Below are 12229 nucleotides of genomic sequence, written 5' to 3'. Positions count from 1 at the left end.
GTACCCTTTCCACGGTTTAATCGACTGCGCCTGCCCCTTCCCTTTTGCTGGCGGCCCGCTCCCTTGCCGCTGTCCAGCAGCTACTAATACTTCCAGGTGTCTATATCTCCCAACCGTGAAATCATAACAAATGCATACAGATGAGCACAATGAGCTATACAAATATGTTCTTACTATTATCGCTATTATTGATTCCTCTTTAAGCGCCTCCATGGAACTAATGACCAACCAAGTAGGTGGGAGCTAGGTGGTTCTCCGTTCTTTTCTGGAGAGGGTCCCCCAAAGTGCAGGCGGTGATGACCTGGAGGCCGAGCTTTGTCCAGGAGCTCCAGGGCCTTAGGACGGCGGTACGGGGGTAGGGGTGGGGGGCCGTGAGAAGAATCTGTGCAGATTGCCGCTGTGAGGGCTGGCAGACGAAGTGAGACTCGTAAAATACCTTGGGTCTCGACTCGTCCCTTTCTCTTCCTCTGGGGAAACTGAGGAAAGAAGGAAGAGAGAAGAAACTGACTTCGACGCCCGCCTCGCCCGCACCCCCTACCTCACTCAACTTTAGGGAGGCTGGAAGGACTCGTGGAGGCCAGGGTGGGTCCAGATGTGAACTTATGGGGAAGCCAGAACAGTTAACACGGAGATTCCCATCCCCTGCATCCTTTGGCTTTCTACAAGTGACTATCTTGCCACTATTAGAACGCGGAGGTTCTTAGATCCTTAAGCCCTCACTGTACCAGAGCCTCAAACCTGCCCTTCCATTAAAGAATCCCACACCATCTAAGCCTATAGTCTTCAAATTAGGGAACATGAAAATTCCCTCAAAGGGTACTCAGCCTTAGGAGACGATAAGGATTTAATTTCTAGATCCTCAACTTTCGCAAGATTGTTCTTACTGAGTAAATGCTTGCAGTTGAGGTTCTCCTTCTTCCCGGTCCCTTTTATAATCGACTTCCTCGTCTCTTAAACAAACAAACAAACAAACAAACAAACAAAACCCAAAAAGGTATGCGGGCATACCTCATTTTATTGTGCCTCACAGATATTGTAGTTTTGTTTTTTGTTTTTGTTTTTTTTTACCAATTGAAGGTTTGTGGCAGTCTTGGGTTGACCAAGTCTATCAGCACGGTTTTTTTTTCCTTTTTTTAAAGATTTTATTTTATTTTTAATATTTATTTATTTTTGAGACAGAGAGAGACAGAGCATGAGCAGGGGAGGGGCAGAGAGAGAGGGAGACAGAATCCAAGGCAGGCTCCAGGCTCTGAGCTGTCAGCACAGAGCCTGACGCGGGGCTCGAACTCACGAACCACGAGATCATGACCTGAGCTGAAGTTGGACGCTCAACCAACTTAGCCACCCAGGCTCCCCTAAAGATTTTATTTTTAAGGAATCTCTACACCCAACGTGGGGCTTGAACCCAAAACCCCAGGATCAAGAGTCACATGCTGTACTGACTGAGCCAGCCAGGTGCTCCTGCTGACACCCTTTTTCTAACAGCATTTGTTCATTTTGTGGTTCAGTACCATATTTTGGTAAGTACTGCAATATTTCAAACTTTTTTGTTATTTTTACTTTTGTCATGGTAATCTGTGATCAGTTACTATTATAACTGTTTGGGGGTAACACAAATGACACCCATATAAAGACGGTGAACTTAATAAATACCATGTGTGTGTGCTGACTGTTCCACTGACCAGCTGTTCCCCATCTCTCTCCCTCTCCTCAGCCTTCCTTATTCTCTGAGACACAGGATATTGAAATTAATAACCCTGCAATGGCCTCTAAGTGTTTAAGTGAAAGAAAGAGTCACATGTCTCTCACTTTAAATCAAAAGCTAGGGGTGCCGGGGTGGCTCAGTGGGTTAAGTGTACAATTTCGGCTCAGGTCATGATCTTGAGGTTTGTGGGTTTGAGCCCTGCATCCGACTCTATGCCGACAGGTTAGAGCCTGGAGCCTGCTTCTGATTCTGTGTCTCCCTCTCTCTCTCTGCCCCTCCCCTGCTCTCTCTCTCTCTCTCTCTCAGAAATAAACATTAAAAAAGATCAATCCGTCAAAAGCTAGAAATGATTAAGCTTAGGAAGGAAGGCATGTTGAAAGCTGAGACAAGCCAAAAGCTAGGCCTCTTGTGCCAGACAGTCAGGCTGTGACTGCAAAGGAAATGGTCTTGAAGGAAATTAAAAGTGCTACTCCAGGGGCGCCTGGGTGGCTCAGTCGGTTGAGCGTCCGACTTCGGCTCAGGTCATGATCTCACAGTTCGTGGGTTCGAGCCCCGCATCAGGCTCTGTGCTGACCGCTTGCTCAGAGCCTGGAGACTGCTTCAGATTCTGTGTCTCCTACTCTCTCTGCCCCTCCCCCGTTCACGCTTTGTCTCACTCTGTTTCTCAAAAATAAATGTAAAAAAAAAAATTAAAAAAAAAGTGCTACTCCAGTGAACACATGAATGATAAGAAAGCAGCACGGACTTACTGATGATATGGACGATGCTTGGGTGGTCTAGATAGAAGATCAAACCAGCCACAACATTCTCTCAAAGACCTTAACTCTCTTCAATTACGTGAAGGCTGAGAGGCTGCAGAAGAAAACTTGGAAGCTTGCAGTGGTTGGTTCATGAGGTATAAAGAAAGAAGCCATCTTCCAAACATAAAAAAGCAAGGTGAAGCAGCAGGTGCTGACGTAGAAGCTGCAGCAAGTTATCTGGCAGACCTAGCTAAGATAATTAATGAAAGTGTCTACACCAAACAACAGATATTCAGTGTAGATGAAACAGTCTTCTCCTGAAAGAAGATACTATCTGGGGCTTTCATAACTAGAGAGGAGAAGTCAGTGCCTGGCTTCAAAGCTTCAAATGACAGGCTTACTCTCTTGCTAAGGGCTAAAGCAACTGGTGACATTAAGTTGAAGCCAATGCTCATTTGCCATTCCAAAAATCCTAGGGCCCTTAAGAATTATGCTAAATTTACTCTGCCCGTGATCTATAAATGGAACAACAAAGCCTGGATGACAACACATCTGTTGACAACATAGTTACTGCTAAGCCCTACTTTGAGACCTACTGCTCAGAAAGAAAGATTCCTTTCTGGGGGCACCTGGGTGGCTCAGTCGGTTGGGTGTCCGGCTCTTGATCTGGGCTCAGGTTGTGATCTCACTGTTTGCGAACTCAAGCGCCACGTCGGGTTCTGTGCTGACAGTGCAGAGCCTGCTTGGGATTCTCTCCCTCTCACTCTCTGCACCTCCCCCCAAATAAATAAACTTAAAAAAAAATTCCTTTCTTTTACTGCTCATTGACAATGCACCTGGTCATCCAAGAGCTCTGATAAAGATATACAATGAGATGAATGTTGTTTTCATGCCTGCCAACACAGCATCCATTCTGAAGACCATGGATCAAGGAGTAATTTCGGCTTTCAGGTCTTATTATTTAAGAAATACATTTCATAAAGCTGTCGTTGGTATACACAGTGATTCCTCTAATGGATTTAGGTGAAGTAAATTGAAAACTTTCTCGAAAGGATCCACCAATGTAGATGTATTAGGAACATTTGTGGTTCATGGGAAGAGGACAAAATATTAATATTAATAAGAGTTTGAAAGAAGTTGACTCTAACTCTCATGGGTGACTTTGAGAGGTTCAAGACTTCAGTGGAGGAAGTGACTTCAGATGTGGCAGAATTGGCAAGAGAACCAGAATTAGAAGTAGAGCCTGGAGATGTGACTGAATTGGCTGCAATCTCAAGATAAAACTTCAAAAGATGAGGAGTTGCTTCTTATGGATGAGCACAGAAAGTGGTTTCTTGAAATGAAATCTATTCCTGGTGAAGATGCTATTAAGATCATTGAAATGACAACAAAGGATTTAGGGTATTACATAAAACTTAGTTGATAAGGCAGCAGCAGGGTTTGAGAGGACTGACTTCAATTTTGAAAGTTCTGCTGTGGGTAAAATGCTATCAAACAGCATTGCATGCTACAGAGAAATTGTTTGTGAAAAGAAGAGTCGATTGATGCAGCAAACCTCATTGTTGTCTTATTTTAAGAAATTGGCACAGCCATCCCAACTTCAGCAACCACCACCCTGATCAGTCAGCAGCCACCAGCATCTAGGGCAGACCCTTCCCCAGCGAAAAGATTAAAACTCCCTGAAAGCTCAGATGATGTTTAGCATTTTTAGCAGTATTAAGTTTATTTAGTTATGTTGAGAGAGCGAGCATGTGCATGCAAGTTGGAGAAGGGCAGAGAGAGGGAGAGAGAGAACCCCAGGGGGGCTCCAAACCCATAAACCACACTGAGCTGAAGTCAGGTTCTCAACTGACTGAGCCACCCAGGCACCCCAGCAATAAAGTATTTTTAAATTAAGGTATGTACGTTGGGTTTTTTTTAAAGACATAATGCTATCGTGCACTTAATGGACTACAGTATCACGTAAACATAACCTTTATATGCACTGGAAAAGCAAAAAAGCTCCTTTGACTTTCTTTATTGCGATATTCGCTTTATTGTGGTCATCTGGAACAGAACCTGCATTATCTCCAAGATATGCCTGTGGTTGTCAATCATGAAATCTGGGGCTAATCTTGTCTTAAGTAAAGGGACATGTAGCCTATTTCTTTCAACAAGGTACCATAACATCACCTCTCCTGTCTCATTAAACATGTACTTTCAATTTTTAATCATTTAAAAACTGTGTGCAATCTTGATGCTATTTAAATCAGTTCTGTTCTCATAATAATTGTAATGATAACAGAGAAGAAAAAAATTTTTTTTAATTTTTTTTAACGTTTATTTATTTTTGAGACAGAGAGAGACAGAGCATGAACGGGGGAGGGTCAGAGAGAGAGGGAGACACAGAATCTGAAACAGGCTCCAGGCTCTGAGCGGTTAGCACAGAGCCCGACGATGCGGGGCTCAAACTCACGGACCGTGAAATCATGACCTGAGCCGAAGTCGGCCGCTTAACCGACTGAGCCACCCAGGCGCCCCGAGAAGAAAAATTTTTAAAAACTTTGCTGTCTATGGTCACAACAAAGAAAAACATTTTTCATCTCAATTAATATGTATATGCAAGAAAATATGATTGATCGGTCAGTAAAAGACTTTCAAGTATAAAAGTATAAAATTGTCTGGAGAAGTGGACTGGTAATAGCTGTTCAAGGGGGAAAAAAGAGTCGCGAAAGAAGGAAGAGAATAATCCTGTAGTTATGAGTTTATTTATTTTAAAATGTGAATGTTTTCCTTTTTTCTTTTTTCTTTTTTTAAAGTTTTTAAAAAATGTGTATTTATGTTTGAAGGGGAGAGACACAGAGCATGAGCCCGTAAGGGGCAGGGAAAGAGGGAGACACAGAATCTCTGTCAGCACAGAGACCGACATGGGCCTCAAACGCACCAACCATGAGATCATGACCTGAGCCAAAGTGTGACAACTGAGCCACCCAGACGCCCCTATTTTCCTTTTTTTTTTTAAAAAAAAATGTTTATTTTGAAAGAGAGCACATGCATGAATGGGAGAGGGGCAGAGAGAGAAGAGGACAGAGGATCCACGCTGACAGCAGAGCCTGCCTTGGGGCTCAAACCCAAGAACCGGAGATCACCACCGGAGCTGAAGTCGGGCGCTTCACCGGCTGAGTCACCCAGGTTCCCCAAGATGTGAATATCTGCAATCGGCCAGAAATTCCATCCTTGAAACAATTTTCATTTATGATGAAAAACTGTAGATGATTACTTAAGCATATGTGAGAAGTACAAACCTTTTCAAAAAATTTTCCCAGAGTATAGATGCAAAAATTTTAAGACAGCTGTGCAAGTGTCCCCTCCACAGCCCCCTACATTCTATTTCCCTCTTGTCCCCACCTCTCACCTCTGTCGCAGGGGAAGACAATGTTTATAGGAAAGGTGGTCACAATTCCAGCTCCTCCTCCTTCTGAGGTGTTCTCAGGAGCCAGTCCCCAAACTTTGCCCACGGTAGCAGCCACAGCAGCTTATAAACAGCCTCCAGTGTCAGTAGCATCAGGAAGAGGACCAGGAAGATAAAGAAGGCCTTGTCCAAGGCCCGACGCAGGGGACCTCTGGGAGGACAAGGACGCCTGGCAAACGCCAGGAACACATCCTCCTCAGCCACATCGCCTTCCTCCTCCGCCATACTAACTCACAGCTGACAGCTGACTGGATCAGCGGGGCTGGGATGGGAGCCCTTGCTCAGCAACGCCGGGATTAAGGGGTATGGCAGCAGCAAGCCCTGAACCTGCTTGGGTTGACCCTAATTCCCCCATCAAAGACAGAAAGGAGGCAATCGTATAATCATCCCGTGCAATGTGAATGGTCTGGACTAAGTGATTCCTAAAGTCTGTCCGCCTTTACTGCAACTGTGTCTTCGCAACACGGAGCCAGGCGAGCTGGAACTACTGCTGGAGTCATTCTGGGTCTCCAGGTTCAAGGCCCCACGTCTTTCGCCCCTACAGACAGAGGCTGAGCAATTGTAGCTGATGTGCCACGGTGAGCCGCTGTCAGCCCATTCCAGCTTTACCTTGGGTGGTGGGAGGAGGCCTGGGGGAAGGGCTCTCGGGGTTTATAGAAAAAGAAAGATCGTGATTGGTCAGCGGAGCCAGAGTGTGTAGTTGGGACTTAAGTGTTGGCGCGATAATATGGGAGAGGGGTGGTGATTAAAGAGTTGTTGGTTGGGAGTGTCCTCCAGGAGGCTGTCGTTGGGGCAAGGGTTGAAGGCCTCTTCTTGGCCCTGTTCCCTAGGCACTGGCCCCAAGGCCCATGTGGAGACCTGAGGACCCCCTGGGATAAGTGGGGCAGTACGGGGGTAGGGTAGCCAGTGGAGGGAGCAATGTATGGTTGTGGACCTCATGCATGGAACCTTTAGGATCTCTTACCTAAACTTCATTTTGACCTAATGGGAAGACCTTGCTCACCCGCAAAAAGGTACAAACGATGCCACGATTTTGTTTAGAGCCAACTTCTGTTATTGTTTGCTGTCGCCACAAGAGGGTTGCTCTAAGAGTCAAAAAACCTAGATGGAGTCAAACTAATCACTTAGGACTTGTGTTAATTAAACAAGGCGGCCATTAGACTGCATTAGCAAACCCAAATCTAAGCCTGTAAATTCCCCAAGGTTTGGAAATCAAAATGCTGAAGACAATCACAGTCAACGAGGCTTTAAGCTATAGCCAGACAAATAATTGCTTTTCTTTGCTTCTGGACTTTATCTGTATAAGTCTTTCCCCTGGCTCCTGTCTGCAGAATGTGCCTAAGCGCTTTTGGTTTGGTGCTACCCCATTCAAATCCATTCATTCATTCATTCATTCATTCATTCATTCAGAGAGAAGGAGAGAGAGAGAGAGTGTGCATACAAGTTGGGGAGGGGCAGAGAGAAGGAAACAGAGGATCTGAAGCAGGCTCTGTGCTAACAGCAGAGAGCTGATTCGAGACTTGAACTCACAAACCATGAGATCATGACCTGAACTGAAGTCGGTGGCTCAACTGACTGAGCCACCCAGGCTCCCCTCAAATCTATTTTTACTCAAACGCTTTGAATTTTTAATATGCCTCAGTTTATCTATTACCTGTTTGTGAGTGTCATCTTGAGGAAGTCACTGAACTTTTTTTATAAAACTGAGAAATCTCTTGCTTCACAAAATTGTTATAAGGGACAAATAAAATAAGGGGTTTGTTTTGTTTTTGTTTGTAAATTGTGAAGTGCTATATTAATATAACATTAATTTCTGATACCCTCACTTATGTCTCAGACAAGTTTACAATAAGGCTACACAAACACCTTTTCTTTTTCAAATTTTAATTTAAATTCTAGTTAGTTAATATTATAGCACAATATTGGACTCAGAAGTAGAATTCAGTAATTCATCACTTACATGCAACACCCAGTGCTCATCATAACAAGTGCCCTCCTTAATACCCATCACCCATTTAGCCCATCAACCTCCCTCCATCAACCCTCAGTTTGTTCTCTATTGTTAAGAGTCGCTTTGGGCACATGGGTGGCTCAATTGTTTGAGCATCTAACCCTTGCTTTTGGCTCAGGTCATGATCCCAGAGTCGTGGGATCCAGCTCCACATCAGGCTCCACACCTGTGGAGCCTATTTGGAATTCTCTCTCTCCCTCTCTCTCTCTCTCTCTCTCTCTCTCCCCTCTGCCCCTCTCCCCCACTCTCTCTCTAAAATAAAAAATTAAAACAAATATTCTCTCTATCCCTCTGCCCCTCTCCCTCACTCACAGCCTCTCTGTCTCACACTAAAAAAAAAAAAAAAAAAAAAAAAAAACAACAACAAAAAAAAGCAATCTCTTATGGTTTGCTTCCTCTCTCTTTTTCCCCGTTCCCTATGTTCATCTGTTTTGTTTCTTAAATTCCACATATGAGTGGAATCATATGGTATTTGTCCTTCTCTGACTTATTTTGCTTAGCATAACACACTCTAGCTCCATGCATGTCATTGCAAATGGCAAGAGTTCATTCTTTTTGATGACTGAGTAATATTCCATCATATATATACCACATCTTCTTTATCCATTCATCAGTTGATGGACATTTGGGCTGTTTCCATAGTTTGTCTATTGTTGGGGGGCCTGGGTGATTCAGTCAGTTAAGCGTCTTGATTTCAACTCAGGTCATGATCTCACATTCATGAGATCGACCTGGAGTTGGGCTCTGTGTTAACAGCTCAGAGCCTGCTTGGGATTCTCTTTCTCCCTCTCTCTCTCTGTCCCTACCCCTCATGCTCATGCTCTCTCTCTCTCACTCTCTCAAAATAAAGAAGAAAGAAACATTAAAAAAAAAAACATTGTACACAGTTTTGCTATTGTTGATAATGGTGCTATAAACATCAGGGTACATGTACTGCTTCAAATTTGTATTTTTGTATCATAGGGTAGTTCTATTTTTAACATTTTGAGGAAAGAACCTCCATACTGTTTTCTGGAGTGGTTGCACCAGTTTGCATTCCCACCAACAGTGTAAGAGGGTTCCCCTTTCTCCACATCTGCACCAACATCTGTTGTTTCCTGTGTTGTTAATTTTAGCCATCGTGATGGGTGTGAGGTGGTATCTCACCATGGTTTTGATTTGTATTTCCCTGATGATGAGGCTATACAAACACCTTTATCTTTCCTTCTACATGATAGGTTTAGCACCAAGGTCTTGTGTAATATATAAACCCAGCACCTCAATAGATTTTTTTTAATTTTGAAATAATTTCAAATTTACAGAAAACATTTAAGAATGGTATCAAGAAGGGGCACCTGGGTGGCTCAGTTGGTTAAACATCTGACTCTTAATCTCAGCTCAGGTCTTAATCTCAGATTATGAGTTCTAGCCCCACTTTGGGCTCTGTGCTGGGCATGAAGCCTACTTAAAAAAAAAAAGAATGGTATCAAAAACTCTGGTATCTTTTTCACCCTAATTCCCCCATTCTACATGTGGATATATGTGCTCATTTCTCTCAACCCCAATATAACTATCTGTTAGGGGTTACATTTTGACACATAAAATTCATATATTGAAGTCCTAATCCTCAGTGTCTTAAGAATGTGACCTTATTGGGCAAAAGACGTGACTAGAAGACATCCAGATGGCCAGCTGACACATGAAAAAATGCTCAACAACACTCATCGTCAGGGAAATACAAATCAAAACCACAATGAGATACCACCTCACACCTGTCAGAATGGCAAACATTAACAACTCGGGCAACAACAGCTGTTGGCGAGGATGTGGAAAGAGAGGATCTCTTTTGCATTGTTGGTGGGAATGCAAGCTGGTGCAGCCACTCTGGAAAACAGTACAGAGGTTCCTCAAAAAATTAAAAATAGAACTACCCTACAACCCAGCAATTGCACTACTAGGCATTTATCCAAGGGATACAGATATGCTGTTTCAAAGGGGCATATGCACCCCAATGTTTATAGCAGCACTGTCAACAATAGCCAAAGTATGGAAAGAGCCCAAATGTCCATCCATGGATGAATGGATAAAGAAGATGTGGTGTATATATACAATGGAATATTACTCGGCAATCAAAAAGAATGAAATCTTGCCATTTGCAACTATGTGGATGGAACTGGAGGGTATTATGCTAAGTGAAATCAGTCAGTCAGAGAAATACAAAAATCATATGACTTCACTCATATGAGGACTTTAAGACACAGAACAGATGAACACAAGGGAAGGGAAGCAAAAATAATATAAGAACAGGGAGGGGGATAAAACATAAGAGACTCTTAAATATGGAGAACAAACAGAGGTTTACTGGAGGGGTTGTGGGAGGGGGGAGGGGCTAAATGGGTAAGGGACATTAAGGAATCTACTCCTGAAATCATTGTTGCACTAGATGCTAACTAGCTTGCATGTAAATTTAAAAATTTTAATTAAAAAAAAAAGAATGTGACCTTATTTGGCAATGAGGTCATTGCAGATGTAATTGGATTAATTAAGATGAGGTCATATTGCAGTAAAGTGTACTCCTAATCCAATATGACTAATGTCATTACAAAAAGGGGAAATTTGGACCCAGATCTGCGTACAATGAGAATACCATGTGTACATGGAGGCAGAGATACGGTTGATGTGTCTAGAAGCCAAGGAATGCCAAAGATTGCCAGCAAACCACCAGAATCTAGGGGAGAGGCATGGAATAGACTTTTCTCTCATATCATCATTCAGAAAGAACCAAGCCTGCCAACACTATGACTTTGGACTTCTGCCTTCAGAACTGTGAGACAATAAATTTCTATTGTTTAAGCCACCCAGTCTGTTACAACAGTCCTAGCAAACTAATACACTATTCTAAACAGCAAATCGACACCACTTTTCAAATCACAGATACCTTTCCAATTTCACCAATAATATATCTGCCCTTTTTGATCCAGGATTACATATTGCATTTGGTTGTCACATATCTACAGTCTCCTTTAATCTGGGTAGTTCCTTTGTCTTGCCTTGGCTTTCAGGAATCAGTTTTAAAGAGCACAAGCTTTTTACTTTCTGCAAGATGTCCTTCAACCTAAGTGCACGTAAAGGCAAAAGGAAAATGATGTTGTGTCCTTTCAAGTGCATGACATTAGGAAGTGCAGGAGGTGAACCCATATACAGTTCGGCAGGTTTCTCCTCCATAAAGTCAGCACTTGTCCCTTTGTAATTCTTAAGTCTCTGCTACGTCATCAAATCTCCATTTGCCTTAGCATCGATTGATAACCTCCCTTGGAATAACCACCATGATAATGTTTATTAAATATTGATTTTTAATTCCACCATTCCTTCTTCAGCTTTTAGTCAACAATCTACTATAAGAGAGAGCATTACCTTCTCCCTCATTTATTCATTTATTTATATCATATGGACTCATGGATTTCTTTTACTCAATGAACTGTAACGCATTACTATCATATTTATTGTCTGGACTTGTGGGTTTCTATTTTACTTAATGAATTATAATCAGTTACTATAATTATTATTTTGATGCACAAAGGATCCCAAATTTGGTAAATGAAATATCCTTTCAAGCTGGATCCTGTGTCCTTTTGAGATGTTCTCAACATTATTTGAGCACTTCCTTCCTTTCTTTTTTTGCTTTTTAAACAATTTTTTAATGTTTATTTATTTTTGAGAGAGAGAGAGACAGAGCGTGAGTGGGGGAGGATCAGAGAGAGAGGGAGAGAGAGAGGGAGAATCTGAAGCAGGTTCCAGGCTCCAAGCTCTCAGCACAAATCCTAATGTGGGGCTCAAACCCACAAACCATGAGATCATGACCTGAGCCCAAGTCCGACACTTAACCAACTGAGACACCCAGGCACCCTGAGCACTTCCTTACTTTCTGGTACAAGAGGTGATCCAGGCTGAATTTGTACTTTTCCTGCCTCCACCCAGGAATCAACTGTTTCTTCTGGCTTCTTCTAACAGGATGGTATTTGGAAACCAAGATCTGGGTACTAGATATACTCATTACTACAGGGATGCCATTGTTTCTAGCCCCTGACAGCAAACCAAGCTAGGAAATATATGAACATATATATATGTACACACACACACACACACACACACACACACACACACTGTTCCAGTTACTGTTGCTGCCTAACATAACTAAAACTTAGTGGTGTAAAACAACCATTTTATTATGCTTATGGAATGATGTCAATAATTCAGGAAGGACACAGTAAAGACAGCTTGTCTTTGCTCAACAATGTCTGGATCCTCAGTTGGGAAGATTTGAAGGCTGGAGATGACTTAAC

The 12229-nt window shown here is 42.7% G+C and overlaps 1 protein-coding gene across 1 annotated transcript; it reads right to left on the bottom strand.

Moving 5' to 3' along the window:
- Positions 1 to 5877: 5877 nt before the first annotated feature.
- SMIM40 (small integral membrane protein 40) lies at positions 5878 to 6121 on the bottom strand. Its single transcript, XM_053221929.1, has one exon. It carries the CDS (start codon positions 6119 to 6121, stop codon positions 5879 to 5881), a length of 243 nt encoding a protein of 80 aa, XP_053077904.1. The 3' UTR covers position 5878.
- Positions 6122 to 12229: the final 6108 nt, after the last annotated feature.

Source organism: Acinonyx jubatus, chromosome B2 (genome assembly GCF_027475565.1).
Source record: "Acinonyx jubatus isolate Ajub_Pintada_27869175 chromosome B2, VMU_Ajub_asm_v1.0, whole genome shotgun sequence".
NCBI lineage: Eukaryota > Metazoa > Chordata > Mammalia > Carnivora > Felidae > Acinonyx > Acinonyx jubatus.
The sequence above is the reverse complement of the archived record's forward strand: the minus strand, read 5'-3'. Positions and strand labels throughout refer to the sequence as shown.